The 16,815-nt window shown below is 36.4% G+C and overlaps 2 protein-coding genes and 2 long non-coding RNA genes across 11 annotated transcripts; 1 reads left to right on the top strand and 3 right to left on the bottom strand.

Moving 5' to 3' along the window:
- Positions 1–1,594: 1,594 nt before the first annotated feature.
- On the bottom strand, positions 1,595–3,883 carry LOC121052461. Of its 2 annotated transcripts, none has more exons than XM_040517538.1 (2): positions 1,843–3,883; positions 1,595–1,657 (listed from the first exon to the last, which is right to left on the bottom strand). In XM_040517538.1, exons 1-2 carry the CDS (start codon positions 3,509–3,511, stop codon positions 1,644–1,646), a joined length of 1,683 nt encoding a protein of 560 aa, XP_040373472.1. In that variant the 5' UTR covers positions 3,512–3,883; the 3' UTR covers positions 1,595–1,643. The 2 variants fall into 2 exon arrangements, with proteins under 2 accessions (XP_040373472.1, XP_040373471.1); XM_040517537.1 differs by having other exon boundaries at positions 1,599–1,657; positions 1,739–3,883.
- A 159-nt stretch (positions 3,884–4,042) lies between these two features.
- LOC112197115 lies at positions 4,043–8,307 on the bottom strand. The gene is made up of 8 exons (XR_002935559.2): positions 8,050–8,307; positions 7,677–7,780; positions 6,906–7,122; positions 6,490–6,571; positions 6,270–6,347; positions 5,887–6,033; positions 4,764–5,092; positions 4,043–4,488 (listed from the first exon to the last, which is right to left on the bottom strand). It is a non-coding gene; the product is annotated as an uncharacterized LOC112197115 (long non-coding RNA).
- Positions 8,308–9,071: 764 nt separating this feature from the next.
- LOC112195939 lies at positions 9,072–14,296 on the bottom strand. 6 transcript variants are annotated; one of them, XR_005809969.1, is made up of 9 exons: positions 14,175–14,296; positions 13,877–14,058; positions 13,726–13,781; positions 13,407–13,496; positions 12,550–12,617; positions 11,476–11,618; positions 10,884–10,956; positions 10,114–10,783; positions 9,072–9,093 (listed from the first exon to the last, which is right to left on the bottom strand). It is a non-coding gene; the product is annotated as an uncharacterized LOC112195939 (long non-coding RNA). The 6 variants fall into 6 exon arrangements; XR_005809968.1 differs by having other exon boundaries at positions 13,877–14,076; positions 14,175–14,191; XR_005809970.1 differs by lacking the exon at positions 14,175–14,296 and adding an exon at positions 11,151–11,218 and having other exon boundaries at positions 13,877–14,162.
- Positions 14,160–16,379, top strand: LOC112195938. Of its 2 annotated transcripts, none has more exons than XM_024336179.2 (6): positions 14,160–14,285; positions 14,907–15,001; positions 15,187–15,247; positions 15,324–15,533; positions 15,643–15,897; positions 16,088–16,379. In XM_024336179.2, exons 3-6 carry the CDS (start codon positions 15,194–15,196, stop codon positions 16,178–16,180), a joined length of 612 nt encoding a protein of 203 aa, XP_024191947.1. In that variant the 5' UTR covers positions 14,160–14,285; positions 14,907–15,001; positions 15,187–15,193; the 3' UTR covers positions 16,181–16,379. The 2 variants fall into 2 exon arrangements, with proteins under 2 accessions (XP_024191947.1, XP_024191946.1); XM_024336178.2 differs by having other exon boundaries at positions 15,170–15,247.
- Positions 16,380–16,815: the final 436 nt, after the last annotated feature.

Here is a 16,815-nt window from a genome sequence, read left to right as displayed (position 1 = left end):
ATCTTCAATTACTAAGGCATGTGAATGAAACCAATCAAGAACTTTAGGATCGCCGAGAAAGCCTTATTTTTCCCAAAATTACTTAGAACCGTGAACGCACTGCATCCTAAGCTTGCTTATATGCAATCAAGGTGTAGAACGCTACCCTATCAAATTAACTCATTAAGCACACATAAACACATTAAGCTCTTTGGAAAGATTGATTTTAGAGTACAAAACTAGTGAGGAACGCCATCCTAGCATGCATTCTATTTGTTTGATTTCACCTAACATGTAGGCTTTACTACTTGAGTGTTTTAAGACCGTGAACGCACTGCACCTGAAAACTAGCTCCAATTACATGCTCATATTTTAGGTGATCAATCTAAGACATAAACATATAAAAGATTTTATAAAACAAAACCAAACAAAGCATTCACAAAACCTTGTAATCGAAAAAGAGATTCAAAAGCTAAATATCCATCACATAACTAGGATTTCATACTAGTTCTCAACAAGAAAATTACTCACTCATAGTTTGGAAATCCAAAAAAAATAAAACCAAAAGAAATTACAAGGAAAAAGATAGAATTACACCATGAAGGGAGTGGATGATGAAAAGCTTGAGACGTTGATCTTGAATCTTGAAAGCAAGACTTCACTATCACGGCACAAGGTGGATGATGACGGCTAGGAGGCTTCATGGCTTGTTCTTCTCTTCTTCTCTTTGCTTGGAAATGCAGAAACTTGAAACTAGAGGATGGAAAGGAAAATGGAAAGGAAATGGAGAGACAAAGAAGATGGAATGGATGAAGGAATGTGTGTAGGAAAATGGAAAGAAAATGGAGAGACAAAGAAGATGGAATGGATGAAGGAATGTGTGGGAAAATGGAAAGGAAATGGTGAGACAAGGAGATGAAATGGATGAAGGAATGTATGTCTTAGAATGAGAGGAGAAGGTTTTTATATAGGGAAGAAAAAGAAGAGTGAAATGATGAGTGGAAGAAAAATAATGAAAGTGGATCTAAGTTCACTTGTAAAATATGGAAAAGATAGAGAAATGATGAAATGAAAGCAAAGCATGAAGGTGCAGCAACATGGAAGTGATGATGATCTATTAAAGAGATTGTAAAAGAAAAATATATCCAAGGAAAAAGAGAAAAGCATCTAGCTTTCTTCATGTGGGTAGGAAACATGAACATGTGAATATTGAGCTGTTTTTAGGTCAGTTTCTGCCCCTTTATTCCTTCAATTATTTCTCCAACAAGACTTCATTATATGCCTCCGACTTCTTCATATGAAATGTTCCAATATGAGTGTAGATCATCCTGACAAATTTTCAGAATTTTATTCCATGCGGTTGGGCCGAAAATGCTGCTGGACCTCTTACAGGTCCAGTTTTCCAGTTTTGCTTCTGCTGAAAATTGGACTGATTGTTTGAAGGCCTTCCACTCACAATTAGCTCTGGCACTCTTCATAAGAAATGATCCTTGGGCTTTCTAAAATGAATCTGGAAAGTTTCAACTCATTTGGAGTTCGGATGGTTAGTCTGCCACTCCTCATTTCTTGTCTAGCTCGCTTTCTCATTGGCTCAATTTCTCCAAGACACACTTTGTCAGGCCAAAATGCTCATTTTGGGGCCAAACAGCTCATTTCATCATCATCTACTCCAATGTACCTAAAAAATAGAAATTGAGTTAAAAATCGATTCGTTAAGGAATTAACTAAGCAAAATGTGAGGAATTAACTATTAAAATACCACATTAAAATGCTCCTATCAAGCATCATCAGTCAAATTGGTATCAGTAGGGGGACTTGAGATCAGAGAATTCTCAGTCTGGATGAGACAAACATCAACCATACCATCAAGTGTAGCCACAGTATCACTCAGAGGAGAGTGGTTGGTTGCAGTAGATGTGGGACCACCACCACGGGCAGAACGAGCACGACCACGAGCTCCACGCGCGCCACGACCTCTTCCACGACCACGACTGGTAGGGAGCTTTGGGATGCACTGCCTCCCAATGGACAGAATAGGGGAGGAGGCCGGAAGGATGATCTGCTCAAAAATGGACGGTGGAGCTAAAGATAGATCCGGTTGAGCTACAGTGGGGGCCGCAATTTTTGACTTCTTATTGACACGGGTAGAACTTTCCGGTACGTCCTCCGTCAAACGCTTGAGCCGGAGTTGATCTAGGAAGGCAGCAATCCCAGAGATAGTATGGTCAGTAGGTGGAAGTGGTAGTTGTGAGATTGAGTGGGTGATGGTAGGGAAGAGATCAGCTAGAGTGCCAGAGTGAGTGTGGTTATGTGGCTGGGGTGAGGTGTATAGTGGGGCAAATTGGGTCAGAGTTTGGGAGTGGGTATGGTGGGCCAGAAAAGGATAAGAGGGTGGATCGAGTGGGACAAATTCATTGAGAGAGTGGTTAAAAATGAATTGTGTATTCCCCAAAGAAATTTCTCCAGAGGAACCCAAGGTAGGGAAAGTTCGAGAGGCATTGTTATGGGGTAAGAAGGTATCAAGGGAAGTTTCAACCTCAACAATAGGTTCATTAACAGGGTCGACCTTAGCCTTACCTTTGACCGAATGGCCGACAGAGGAGGAAGCAACGGTCACCGAAATGGGAGAGTTGTTTTGGTGGGTATCAGTTGCGGGTGGGGAAGGGATGTCAAAAATGATAAGGGGCCTCGTAGAAGGCAGAGGGGGCACGTGAACGAGTGCTTGGGTTAGAGGAGAGCTTGGGAACTCACAACAATTTTGTCTGGTTTGAAAGCTCTGTCTTTCGAAGCGGTCCCAACCTCTCTCACTATCAAAAGAGGATCCATGAGAGAGATGTCGTGCAGCTGGGGTGATCATCCACACACCCAAACGATCTGCTCTGTGGAAGCGGGCCTGGTTGCAAAAACGTTCACTATGCCCCAAGCGGCCACAGTTGTAGCAGAAGAGAGAGATCCTCTCATACCGGAACTCCACCCAAGTGGGATTATTGGCTCCAGACCTGATCCAAACACCGGGAGTAAGGGGAAGAAGGGTATTTATGTTGACCCGTACCCGAAGAAAACCCCTCGATCCATTAATGGAGTCGGGATCTTCAATTGCCATCACCGAGCCAGCAACCGCACCAAGGAGATTGGCATTGGATCGAGTCATCTGCCCCCGAGGAAGTCCGTGGGTCTGAATCCAAATGGCCAGAGAATGAACCGGAACATCCTCAAGTCTTGCCTCCAAGGGCCAAGTATTGATGCTTATAGTGTGACCCATAACTGACCAGGGTCCTCTGTCCAGGATCAATTGGCCAGTCTCAGCCTCTATGGGTGTTATAGTGAAAGTACGGTTATCGCGAATGGCTTCGATATGGACTTCACCAAAATCAGACCACGCTCGAGTGAGGATCCGAATCACAGCAGCAGTATTGAGAAATTTATCAGCGATGAGGAAGCCCAGAAGGGTGGGAGGTTGTTGAGCTTGAGGGTCAGGTTGGTTTAGATCGATCACATGATCATCAGGGTTGATGTTTCCATCAGATTGCATGGCGCAAAGACGGAAAGTGGAGTACTTGTAAGGTGAAAGATGGAAGAGATCTGTGGGGGAAGTGTATTGGCTTCTTCGAGTATGGATTGTTCAGATGTAAGAAAGAGGTTGAATGTATTCTAATAAATAGGCAGATCCAGAAGTGGTGTTCATTGAGAAGCAGGGGCAATGAGGTGACCAAAATTAATGGTGGTGTGATTTCCCAATATGGCTAGATGGCCGACAGGGGAGGAGGACGGTGGGTGTAGCTGCAGAGCAGATTAAATTAAATTTGCTGGGAGACACAGAGAGAGTAAGATCCGGCGAGTGGTTTGAACAAGGATTTTTAGGGGCGGCAGAAAGCAAGCTAGAACTAGATTAAGCAGGGGAAGTAAAGGCTGGAGAGAGCAAGAACAGGAGGTAGAGAAGACGTGAGTGGGTAGGAGTAAAGCCCAGACGGCGGAGCAGGTATGGGGTAGTGATGGTGTTGGAGCAAGTTGCTTGGGTTTCACCGTTGCTAGTGGGTTAGATAGGGATAAGGTCGGAATTGCTCCTAGGGCTTCACTGTTGCTAGTGGGTTTCCACTGCAGGAAGTGGGGGGTTTCTCTATTCTAGAGAGAGACGCTCTCAACTTAGAGAGAATAATATTGTTGATCTCATAACATTAATTTGTAGAATCTTTGTGTAAACTGATTTGAGAAATTGGAGTAAGCTGTCTTCACACACTTTGAGGTCATGTACAACTTACCAACTACGGTTTAAGGTCAAGTACACATTACCCAAATTTCTTGACCCCAATCAATAAGTTGAAATGAAACTTTGTGTGTGAGAACTCTTTGATGGAAGTTGGCCTGAACAGATTGAGCCAATGAAAAAGCACATTGAGACTTCTTTTGTGTCAGACTTTAGTGGCTTCGTATTGCACTTCTTTTTGCTGGATATAAGTTAGCCTCGGGTCTTGATATTAGCTTCCAGTCACTCCAAAGTGGTTGTTTTGGCTGTGATGATATAGAAGTATTATCAAAGATGTTATACAGTATGAAATGTTATAAGCAGGAAAAATGTTATAAAATAGTTCATGTATGATTCTTAGCTGAAATGTTAAGATGGTGAGGTAGTACAGCAATAGATTAAAGCAGTTTGATTCAGTGTGTAAAAGTTTAGTGTGAAGTTAATCTACTTGAGACACGATCATATCTTAAGAAAAGTACAGTTTGTGCAATTTGATATGAATTTGTTTTCAGATTGTAAGAGTGGGAAAAGAGATATTCACCTTTATCCGAGAGTGAGCTAACACTGTGCTCAATCCTCTGTTGAGTCTTTTGCATATAGTTCTCTGCATATTTTGGAAGAACAACAAAAGCTTGAGAATATATATTAGGTGTTGATGATTATATGTCTAAAATAAATAATTTATGTTCAATTAAGACAAATTCACCGGGAAAAACACAGAAACCTGCTCAGCCATTGGTACCTCACCATTAACAACAGTAACCTTTGCCTGAGAACAGAGTTCATAATATTTGCCTCAGAACATAAGAGCCCTAGCTTGCATGCTCATTGTTGTTTCATCATGATTGAACCTGGTTGGAAATAGGTCAACTAATTCCAGACGCAATAAAAAAAATGGTACTTGTATGCTAACTTGAGAACCAACATTGCAAAGTAATTTTACTTGAACACCAAGAACAATGGATTTGATTCAAGTTCATAAAGCAGTCATATTATAAAACTACATGATGAACTGCATTTCAAGTTGTTACATGAAATGCATGTTCAGTGAAAGAAACCTAGATCGAACACACTCATCTTGTTTTATTGAAAGTTTACTGCAACCTATTATCAATGCATTAGCCTGTCTCTGGATGCGAGGGGAGTGTTGGTTTCATATATACAGTTCACACTAATAATTAAAACAGCTTTAATATTGTCACTGATATTTGTGCAGAATATTGATTTTTGATTTCAAATTTCAAATAGTTAATTTACAAACAAACACAATACTTATTTCATTTATTCCTCAGTTTTGAGCATAGAAAAGATAGACACAAATATATACAATACAGAAGAGAAATATACAGAAGATAAATTTTGCTGGCTGGTTACTCCAATGCTTTTTAACTTTACATGAAACAAATATTTATGTCCTTTGAATTTGATAAGAAACTAAAAAAAAAGAAAAGAAAAGCAATGTTTTTTAGTGTTTTTCAGTAGATTTCTGATTTAAAGTTTGTACAGATTCATTCAATTCCACATCTTAGTCTCAAATACAGACTCAGATCAGCAGGTTTTCATCAGTAGAAATATTTTCTCAGTGTTAAATCAGGATAGAAATTTAACGCAAACAGAATTAATAGTGTTGGCATGCAAGAAGGAGATAGGAGATGTCAGTATACCTTGAAATGTTTTCACCCTGAGACTTGTGAAGATGACTAAAACTGGAGGAGAAAGTTCTCTTATACGGTCTGTTTCAAACCCACGTGCAAGGTCTCCCCACGGACACTATCTGCTATGAATAGCACAACTCTGTCCGATTACTTTTTCTGCAAGTAGAGGAGCAAGTTATTGCATACCTAATCGAGATTGATAGTTCATAAAATCTTACAGATATAGATTACAACATCACGCTCATAGCAAAATTACAATCTAAGAATATGAAAGGTAGAGTGATATAAAGTTGGCAAATTGGGATCTATCTATAATATATAGAGCATGCTTGACGTGATAATATAGGAGGACAAAAGTAAGTCAGTAAGTTCCAGGTGTAGATATTGCATACATTTGGGCATATTACTGTGGAAACTCCTCTCAGAGCTTTCCTTAGGAATGGCTTGTCCCTTGAATCTCCAGTCAATGACTTCGTAAACAAAAACCACAACCATGTAATGAATGTTTGAAAAACAATGACAAAGAAATATGAATAAAACAACCAAAAAGACTAACAGAACATCCTTTCCCTCTCAAAAGGGGTAAATTTATATCAACTAATTCTCATCTACCTCAACATAAGTTCCAAATGCTTCAAGTGCAGCTTGCTTATCCTTCACCAACTCTTTTACTCTAGCTCTTTTGACAATCAACCTGTAACAAATTAAATCAGTTCATGATGAACACAATTACTTGAAGCAAAACCCACTATGCTTGAAGAAAATTATGAAAGCTTATAATCATATGAAATGTTACAGAAGATAGCTATTGGAATTGAGGAAAAAACAGAAGATAAACATACCAAGTAAAACGGAACGAAAATGAGGGTTTCTTCACTATCCATGTTTCAAGTGAATTGGATTCACCCACAAAATTTCAGTACACAAAATTACCTCAGTAGTAGGAAAAGAGCTAGATGTGTAATTACTAAAAGATAAACTTGTGCTGCTTAAACTTAAAATTGCAACGATAAGCATAGACCTTGTACCTCATCAAGATCAGTTAATCTTCTCTCCAAAGTAAAAGTATTCATGTTTAGTCCCAACCTCTCAAGTTCAGCTTCAAGTTCTTCCTGTTTTTTACTTATCGTATCTGAACTCATACAAACTCTACCATCATACTTCATTTTCTGTTCAGGAGATAATTCGAACATCTGTAACAATCATCCTGTGATCATCTGGTGTGCTGTTCCAAACAATACCCTACTAACATAAAAAATAAAAAATAAAATAAAAAATAAAATAAAAAATAAAGTAAAAAACAAACAAACAAAAAGAATTATAGGAAAAGCTGATAATGAATCTGAAAAGCATTTAGCTCACGTTTCCTCTTGAAAACCAGTACACATCTCAATCGGTTATGAATTAAGATTAACTATTAAATAGAAAACAAAGACAGCAAATTGATATCTAGATTAGATACACATTGATCTCTAAATCAGTAATAAAACATGGATACGTTAGGCCTCCAAATATTGAATAATCACCAAATTTATTTCATAGTCTAAAAATGCAAGACATTCATGAAAGAAAACTCTACTATTTATTTCAAACTTATTTCCTTAAGCTTCACACTAATGCAATACCCAGAAACAAAAAGTTAAGGATTCACTCATTGAGATGATTAAGTTTCATATGCAATGGAGGTTGCATGTGGCCTAGTTACAGCCTATACCATATCTCCATGATCATCTCTGCACAAAACTCCAAGAAATAGAACATTATAGAAATGGGTGGGAGAGACGGATAAAAAGGCCAACCTTGACACCCTTTGGTCCCATTGCATCTTTTACCTCCTTGGAGTCTCTTCCTGTCCATTTGGGAGTCTCGGGAGTCTTTCAATATCAATTTTCTGTCTGTCATCCTGGGAATTTTTCAGAAATTGCATGCTCAATTATTTCCTCTTTGAATTACAAACAAAAAAACTTGCACAAATTAGGGAGACAGTAAGTTAAAATAACTCTATCTACCTGCAAAAATTTCCCAAAAAAAGGAAAAACCAAAGAACCAAATGTTCAGATAACTCTTGGAGGCTTATCTGACCCATTTTCTTCTTACCAATTCTTTTCTGTTTTCCAAAGATTTCAGTATTAAACATCGGAAGAAATTTTGAGAAATTGAAAAATATCGAACCTTTGAGTCGATTCTAGTTTATCCAATCCACAACATCTCTAATTTCTCCCCCAAATCTTCTTTATGCTCCCAAAGAAACGAACTGAGCTGAACCCAGACATAAAAAATCCAATCGATACGAAACGCTCTTCTCTCCACCGATCTGAATCTCGCAGACTCCAGTCCCGTATGCTAATCTCAAACAGAATCAAAATTCCGAATCTTTCGACTTCTCCCAGCTCAACAGACAAAAAAAAAAAAAAATAGGAAGAAACTACCTCGACTACTTCTTCTACTGAATCAGAGGGGATCGAACTTGATGATGATGAGATTATGAGAACAAACTCTGGTTCTTCTTCTTCGTTGTTGTCTCAGCAAGCCCAAACTTGTTTTACTTTTCGTTCTGTTCTCCTCTCTCTCTCGGAAGTCGCGAGTTCCCTTTCTTCTTCGATGCGCTAAACATCAGCAGTTCAGCACTACTGTCAAGGTGAAAGAGAGGAGAGAGAAGAAATTACTGTGTCAAAGAGGTAATTTAAGAAAACATAGAGGGCAAAAGCGTCATTTTCCTGCTGCAGAATTTGTTCTTATCAACAAATTAGACTGATGAAATACAAAAAGGAAATTATTATATATTACTGAAATTGTGAAACAGTTTTTACACACTGTACATTTTAGTTCAAGTGCATTGAATTGGAACTGGTAGAGTCTTGCTAGCTATACAAAAATGTTATAAGTTAATCTAACAAAAGCTGCTGCTTGAGGTTGTTCAATATAGTAAGTGCTCCAATTGTTGAAAAGGTGATTGTTTGGGTTGCAGCTGCGGAAGATGTTGGAGTTGGTTAGCAAAAGTTGTTACTGGAGTCTGTTGAAAAAAAGTCATTGCTCCAGTTGGAGCTGTACAACATACTCTCCAACTAATTGGTTGATTGCACTTGTACAAAAAGAATAGTTGCTATAGTTGCAGCTGCAGCTGCACTGCTTCCAAAGAATTGTTCTGCTTGTTTTCCGATCAGCATAACTGTTGCTTGATTATCAGCATCCTCAATGGTCATGTGGACTCTGTAACTGCATGTAAAGCAGAAAAGTTATTTATTATTTTTTTATTTATATTTATTTTGTTATGATTGTTTTGAGAATAAGTTAAGAGTGGAAAAGAAAAACTAACTGCAATGTATAGTATAATAGGATTTTTAATATCATTCATTGTTACAAAATTAAGAAATACTAATAGTATAACAGTAAGGTATAAAATATTTAGTTGAAAACCACAAAAAGGAATACTGCATAGAAATTAAGTCACAAAGCTTAATAGAAGCAATGAACTCACCAAGAACAAAAGTTTCTTGAAATCATTGTAAATAAAACTCATAAAGAGTATCATCAATATCATAAGCATGAACAGAACTGAAAAAGTTCAGCAAGAATGTCACAATTTTTTTCAACAGACTCCAGTAACACTTAAACCCAATTTTGAACACAGACACCTAAACCCTAAACCCAATTTTGAAAACCTATCCCTGAAAATGATCAGATTTTTAATCACTTAAACCCTTCAAATCAGAGGTGTATTGTTTACCTCATGCCTTCAAAGAATACAAACTCATTATTCAATCTCAGCTCACACAAAAGAGCGAAACTTTTTTGGTTAATATAACACAATCACAAAGTCTTAGCAAAACCAATGAACAGCCAAAATGTAAATCCAAATCACATCCAATAATTCAACAGAGAGATACAGTGTTCAGATTTTTAGTAAAATTAGTGTAACTCCTTAAATTTCATAACTAAAAACAAAATTTAAAACTAATTAAGTTGGCTACCTTCTTGTGGTATTAATTTCTTGAGGAACAGTTTTAGTTGATTCAGATATGAAATGTTTACATACAGGAAAAAATACAGAGAAAAAAAACAGAAGGAATCAGAAAATATAGCAATGAATTCTGGTGAATTAACATAATCTAATTATATTTGAATTTATATACAAAACATAGCAAGGAACTCATGAGTTGATTGCTGCAAAGTTCAATGAACTTCAAAATTAAAAAAATAGTGGGAGATAGAGATAAAAGAGTTTAATTATTTTACCAGGGATGAGGTGTCTGTATGCCATGGTGTACACAAATGAGTTCACCACTATTTTCCTTTACTTTTATTTGTCGGAAACAGCTTGCCCATCCTTTATACCACCAACCATTATGTGTTGGAAATTTGCGGATTGAAGCGCTGCAATAGACAATCTCTTGTGTGATATGTATATATTTTGTTAGAATATAGTCAAATGTAGAATCTGTGTTGAACTAAATTTATAAACAATATTGAAAAAATGAAAGAAAGAAAGAAAGAACTGTTTACTCAAGTATGATTAAAATGTTTAAAGGAGGATATATGTTGTAATTGAACAATGATATATTATTTGAACAGTATATATGAGCTGTATAAATTTTAAAGCATTTTCTAAAAATCAACTTGCGAGCAAATTATAAGCAACTCAGATATACAGAATGTAAAAAACTATAGAAAGTACTGGAATTTACTTTAATTCTCATTCAGTATATTGCATAAATAGTGAACTGTAGGAATTAGAAATTTGACAAAATGAGCAGCATAAACAGGCAGAGAACAATTGAAATTGTAAAAGTTGTGACATTTAACCTCTGAAGTTCAAGTTCAAGCTCGGCCTCTAGTTACTGATCGACTTTGAACTCTCCTTAGCTTTCTGCTCATACGAATCTCTAACATCATACTTGTCCTTATTCTGTTCGGGAGACGTGTATAAACGTTATTCATGTAGCACAATTAAATTTCAATATATACACCAAAATAAAAAACTAAAGTTGAGCGGCATCAATCATCACCTGAAAATAAGCCTTGAGCCTCTTTTTGAGAATTGCATGTCCTTTTGTCAACAGTTGGAAAGCTCTCATGCATCTGAGATTGCATATATTGACACAGAATTAGTTGAAACTAACCATGTGAACTTTTGTGTGACATAAATTTATATACATACATACACTATCCATGTATATCTAGCTAATTGTGAATTAATTTAGGGATATACTATATCATGTTTATATGCTTAGTTACAGGATATGAAGTTCAGCTGCGCTCTTTTATAGGATTACCTCCATTTCCTGCCCAACAATATTCCCTCAATTCAACTAATCTAATGACCAGCAAGATACCAATGTTTCTGGGGTGTGTATTACAAAGGAGACCTTGTCAAATGAGTAGGGAAAAATACTGGAAAAAAAAAATGATGCCAATAAGACCATTGTGCAACACAGCAATATTCAAGCACATTAAAGAAGAATCCATCACATTTGACATTTGATATAAGAAAGTATATATCAACTGGCCTTTTTCATTGTTCTTCGACAAAAGGAGGTTGACATTTCGAATCAAACATCAAGTGGAATTGAACATAATTTGTCAAATAATGACATGAACCTGCAACTGGAGCCTCTTCACAGTCAACATTATCTTGCTCTTCATCTTCGAAGTTTTGACTTCATGCCAACCTGACGACTCTTTGCTGCTTCTTCTTCTCGTATTTTTCTTAAAGCAGCATAATAAGCTTTGAAATACTCATCCTATAAAACAACGAAGAAACAATTGAGTGATGTTTTGTACCTTATTGAAGCAAAATATGAGTTACATTCTTTCTGTTTTTTTTTTTTTTTTTTGTGAAGGGGGTGGGGGAGGTCTAACATCAAGGAAGAAAAGAAACTTGCATCTACATCTTTGACTCTATTACTCTATCTAAATTTCAATTGTGAAGTTCACACAATACATAGATATTATTGTATAGGAAGTAAACCCAGAAACTGAAAAGATGAAGAGCATTCGAGGAAATCAAGATTAAATTCCAGAATAATAGAAGCGGCCACCAAAAAATAAAAAACCTTCATAGTCAAATTCATCAAATTTCATACATAAAACAGATTTCAGCTGAAAAAGAGGAGCACAGTTTATGCCAAATGAAGAAATTAAAGAAGCAGGGAGTGAATTACTTACTGATAGAAAACACAAACAATACCCAGATTCAAAAGCATACAGAGCAAGAATTAGAAGAATTACCTGATCTAAGTATTTTGTTTGCCACTATAATGGAACTTGAATTCAGAATACTTTCTCATGTTTTGTTAACATGTATGAATACATGTATAGAACTCAAATCAACTATTGTAATTGCTCCCACTAAGGTCACTTAAACATTAAATGGAAATCGAGAATCTAAACAACAGAAACATACCATCTTGATTTACTTGATTGACGAACCCCAATGGAAAAGCAGTAGGGAAATTTTGTTCTCCAATAGAATCCTTTTTTTTCTAATTTTCTTTACCAAAATAAACTGAAAAGATACTTAAGAATCAGAAACCCATTATTACAACCAAGTATTTGAGAATGACAGAACATACCCAATTCAACTAAAACTAATCAGTTTCAAACAAAATCCAAGACAAAAAATTTGCAACATTTATAAGATCAATAATGTAAAGTAGGGATACATGTATTTACCAATATAGTATATCATTTCCAGTTCAGAATGATGATAGTGATTTAGGATCCAGAGAAGCTTCTCTAATCTGAAAGCAGATGACAGAGAATGTCAGCAAACAATCAAATTTAATCAGTAACATATGAAATGTAAGAATGAAGGTACACTATTCCTGGCAAGTGAAACAGGGGTAACTGAATGCTGGCTTGATTTACTTTCTTCAATTTACCTTTTTTTTTGGTTATTGGTATTGACCTTTTTCTGCTTTAAGGAATCTAAGATTAGGATGCTAACATAAGAATGTTAAACTCCAGAACCTATTTATTTTGAAACATTGTAGGAAAACCTACAGCTATACAGAACCAGATTTGTCTATTTCTTATAAATGAGAAAACAGAACAGAGAAGGAAATAAAGTTTATGATTTTATTGTAGCCTTCTTTTAATTATAGTATGCACTTTTACAATGTATAAATTCCTTTGGTTTTTGATTTACCATTGATAGTTAAATTAATAAAAAATTTATAAATAAGTTGGATTGATACAAAGTTTGGTATATAATTATCTATTATGCAGCAGAAATGTGTTATAAATAGTTTGTTGACTAATCTAATTCGTAAAACTTCTTCCAGAAGAGGCTCTAGCATTTTGAGAAGTAATTTCTAAGCATCATGACAGATAACACATGTGTATGCATACAAAGAATCTATTACACTCAATTCACCTACGAAAATCGATAAAACAGCAAGAAGAATGGAATTATACACAGAAATTTCACTTTCATACCACATATCTTTTTATCTGTGATAACTACACTAATAATCATTGATCACAATGTTCATTATACCACAACAACAGCAACACAATTGACTCCATACCTGAATAACAATAGAACATGAAACCAATAGCAAATAACAGATACAGGAACCATGGCAGAAAAACAATTGAGACTCTCCTTTGCATAGAACCTACAAAATCAAAACAAAATAATCATCAGCACCCCAAAACAAACAAATCACCCAAAAAAATCGAAACCATATTAATTGAAGACCAAAATTTTTCAAATCGACATGAAACATGAAACCCATATCCCTGAAACATGAAACCCATATCAATTCAAAAGCAACGACCGCAAAAACCCCAATGAAAACTCAAACATCTAGAAATTTTCAAATCGCCGAAACATCAAAATCTCACCTCCAAGCTCTTCCAGCCAATTACTCAAATCACAAATTCCACAACAAACAATATCCCTGAAACATGAAAACCCATATCAATTCAAAAGCAGCTACACGAAAAACCCCAATGAAAACCCATATCAATTCAAAAGCAGCTACACGCGTAATACCTTCGATGTTAAACCTTTCACAATCCACGCAACCAACAGCCGACCACTTATCCAAACCGAACAGAAACCAATCTCTTCCCTTCTTCCCGTGATGATCCCAACGATTTAATAGCTTCTAGCCTTCTATCGCCTTCCTCTGCTCTACTCCCTTCGATTGCACAAAGCCAACCTCACAATAGCCACTGTCGAATAACAACGCACTACACCAATGACACAGCGTATTTGACAAAAAAGACCAGGGGCAAAAGCGTCACTTCAAATCTGGCCTTAGGAACAGTGCTTAGGAACAGAAACTGACCTTTGGTATATAGTAAATTTGACAACCCACCGAAGCAGAACCGAACATAATATCCTGTCTCGGGCAAACTCCATCGCCGACTTCCCTCTTAGCTTGTCTGATTGATTAAAGGTACGATTTTCATTTATGTCGTCAATTAATTGCACGGAATTGATCATCTTGCTTCTGGTTGCTGTGCCCATTAATTGCCTTGTGTTTCTCTCGCCGATGTTTTTTTTTTTTTAATTTTAATTTGAACGATACTCTTTTTTTTTTTTTGAAAGGTTGAACGATACTCTTAAGAATTGGGAAATCCTCCAAATTCAAAGATTTTGGCTCAATTTTGGCAAATTCTTTAGCACCTAGATTTTAAAAATCAAGACTTGTTTGACGGAGTTGGCTTAGGAATGACACTGAGGTTTGAATGGGGTTACAAAAGTTGGGGGAATTGATTTAATTGGGTTTAAGTGAAGATAAGAAGACCATTCTGATCAGACTGATTTGCGGTTTGAATGGGGTTACAAAATTTTTGGGAATCGATTTAATTTGGGTTTTAGTGAATTTAAGTAGACCATTCTGGTCAGATTGAATTGCAAGCAAAAGAAAGTGAAATCAAACACTGGATCATTATCAAATATGTTGTTTGATGAGAGAGTTGCAGGAAAAGGACAATTCTCAATTAGGCTTCAGACTTACTCCTAGCGACAATTCTCTCAATTCTGATTTTCACCGCCTCATTATTGGTATAAACAGGTAGGAGCTAAAAGGGATCTGAGGAAAAAGAAGATTCTCCTTCTCGGGGCCTGGGGCTTGGCTTTGTTATCAGCTGGTGCTTCTTCAGAATTGAGGTTGGTTTTTTCTTCTGGGTTCTACTTGTTATGCTTGAGTCATTATTTTTCATTGGATTTGTACGCAGCGAACTGTTTTTTTGTAAAACTGGCCTAAACTGGCCTTTTGATTCTTTACCTGTTTTTTGAATTTTTTGATGAAGGGTTGTTTCTGTTTTTGACTCTTAGGGTTTTCTTGAAAATAGACGAAAGATGTCAAGCAAGGCAGAAACTGAGAATGAAGAGGTTTTGGGGCTCAAAAAGGAGGTCTGTGATTTCTCTGGTTTTTTGTAAAACTATCATCATTTAGTATACTTAATAACTAGTGTGTGCTTGCGGCCAGATTGTGGAATGCCAAAAGGAAATGCAGGTGCTATTGTATGAGATATCATTGTGGTCTCAGGAATGTAAAGGCATGGAGCAGTTAAAGGAAGAATATGTAACTAGCCTGAGAGAAAATATAGAAAGGAATGTGAGGGATCATTGTGAATCTGAAAAGGCAATCAAGAGTCTGAAGGCATCTTTGGACAATGAGTTGGAAAATAAATCCAAAGTACGACTTATCCTTTTTGCAGATTTATCTTGTGTGTTTGAAGGGAAAACCACCCATGTTTTTTAAACCTGAATTCTGAAGCTTGTGGCTTGCTTGTTTTTGTTTACAGCTTGAGAAGACTTTGAAAGAGAAGCAAAAGTATCTTAAACACAAAAGAGAATCACAGCTTCGGTTGGATGAGCTATATAAAAGTTTGTCTGATGATGAGTTCGACGATGATGTGTCAGACGATAGTGAGGTCGAAGAGATGGAGAAGAAACTGCTGAACTTGAATACTTTTTGTTCTGCTATGTACTCTACTCTCCAATTGGGGGAGTCCATTGGTGAACTTCACACAACATGCTCTACTGTCAAAGATGCTAAGGTAATATATTCTAAGGATTGAAATTAATATCTTTTACACAATTCCAATATGTCACATCCTCCAGAAGCTGCATGTACTCCCTCCCTCATTGTACATGTTTTTATTTTTTTTATTTTTTTTCATGAACTGAAATTTGCTTCTTGAATGAGGCATAGACGACTTCTTATGTATTTTTGTTTTATTGGTGAAGCGTGATCATGTTGGCGGACAAAATTTGCGAAAAAGGAAAGGACGTGCAAAAAATCTTCAAAAGGAAAGAAGTTTTGAAACCCTCGTGACATGAAAATGATGAGGACTGATTGGAGCATGTTGGACGTGGGTGGTTTGCACTTAACGGCATTTCACATTGTTTAAACTAAAAATTTCTGGTATGTTAAAAAAATTAAATAAAATAAAAATGAAAAATAAAATTTCTGGTTTAATGTGTTTGTTACGGATAATCTCTCCCTTTTGTTTCTTGTATTTAGGTTAATTTGTCTTGAGCAGCTGTACTTTTTTTTTTTTTGAATAAATGGGGACCAAACGGCCCAACAGCAAAGAAGAGAAAAAATTACACTCAAGGAGCTACCGTCCTATATCTAGGATATTCACACAAGTCATCCAACAAGAAGGAAGCAACTTGTGGAGGAGGTTGCTCCATAACAAGCACTCAAATCTCACCATCCACTCCAGATTTAGAAAGTACATCAGCAACTTGATTAATCTCACGATAAATATGGCTAACTTCATAGTGAGGAAATTGTCTAATCAAAAATTGGCAGCGGTCAATAAGAGTTTTAGAAGGATGTAAATCATTCACACCCTGCTTGATCATGTTAACTAGAACTTCAGAATCACTTCCAACCATCAGATACAGGCATGAAAGATTATGAGCCAATCTTAAACCAAGAAGACCCCATATTTCAGCATTAAGAACAG

This window comes from Rosa chinensis, chromosome 4 (genome assembly GCF_002994745.2).
Source record: "Rosa chinensis cultivar Old Blush chromosome 4, RchiOBHm-V2, whole genome shotgun sequence".
NCBI classification, from domain to species: Eukaryota; Viridiplantae; Streptophyta; class Magnoliopsida; order Rosales; family Rosaceae; genus Rosa; species Rosa chinensis.
The sequence above is the reverse complement of the archived record's forward strand: the minus strand, read 5'-3'. Positions and strand labels throughout refer to the sequence as shown.

What these genes read in the sequence shown, in the direction of transcription:
- LOC121052461 (XM_040517537.1), bottom strand. Translation starts at nt 3,511, where the DNA reads ATGCAATCTGATGGAAACATCAACCCTGATGATCATGTGATCGATCTA.
- LOC112195938 (XM_024336179.2), top strand. Translation starts at nt 15,194, where the DNA reads ATGTCAAGCAAGGCAGAAACTGAGAATGAAGAGGTTTTGGGGCTCAAA. An exon ending in TTTTGGGGCTCAAAAAGGAG is followed by an intron (nt 15,248 to 15,323) that starts GTCTGTGATTTC and finishes GCTTGCGGCCAG; the next exon opens with ATTGTGGAATGCCAAAAGGA. An exon ending in AGTTGGAAAATAAATCCAAA is followed by an intron (nt 15,534 to 15,642) that starts GTACGACTTATC and finishes TTTTGTTTACAG; the next exon opens with CTTGAGAAGACTTTGAAAGA.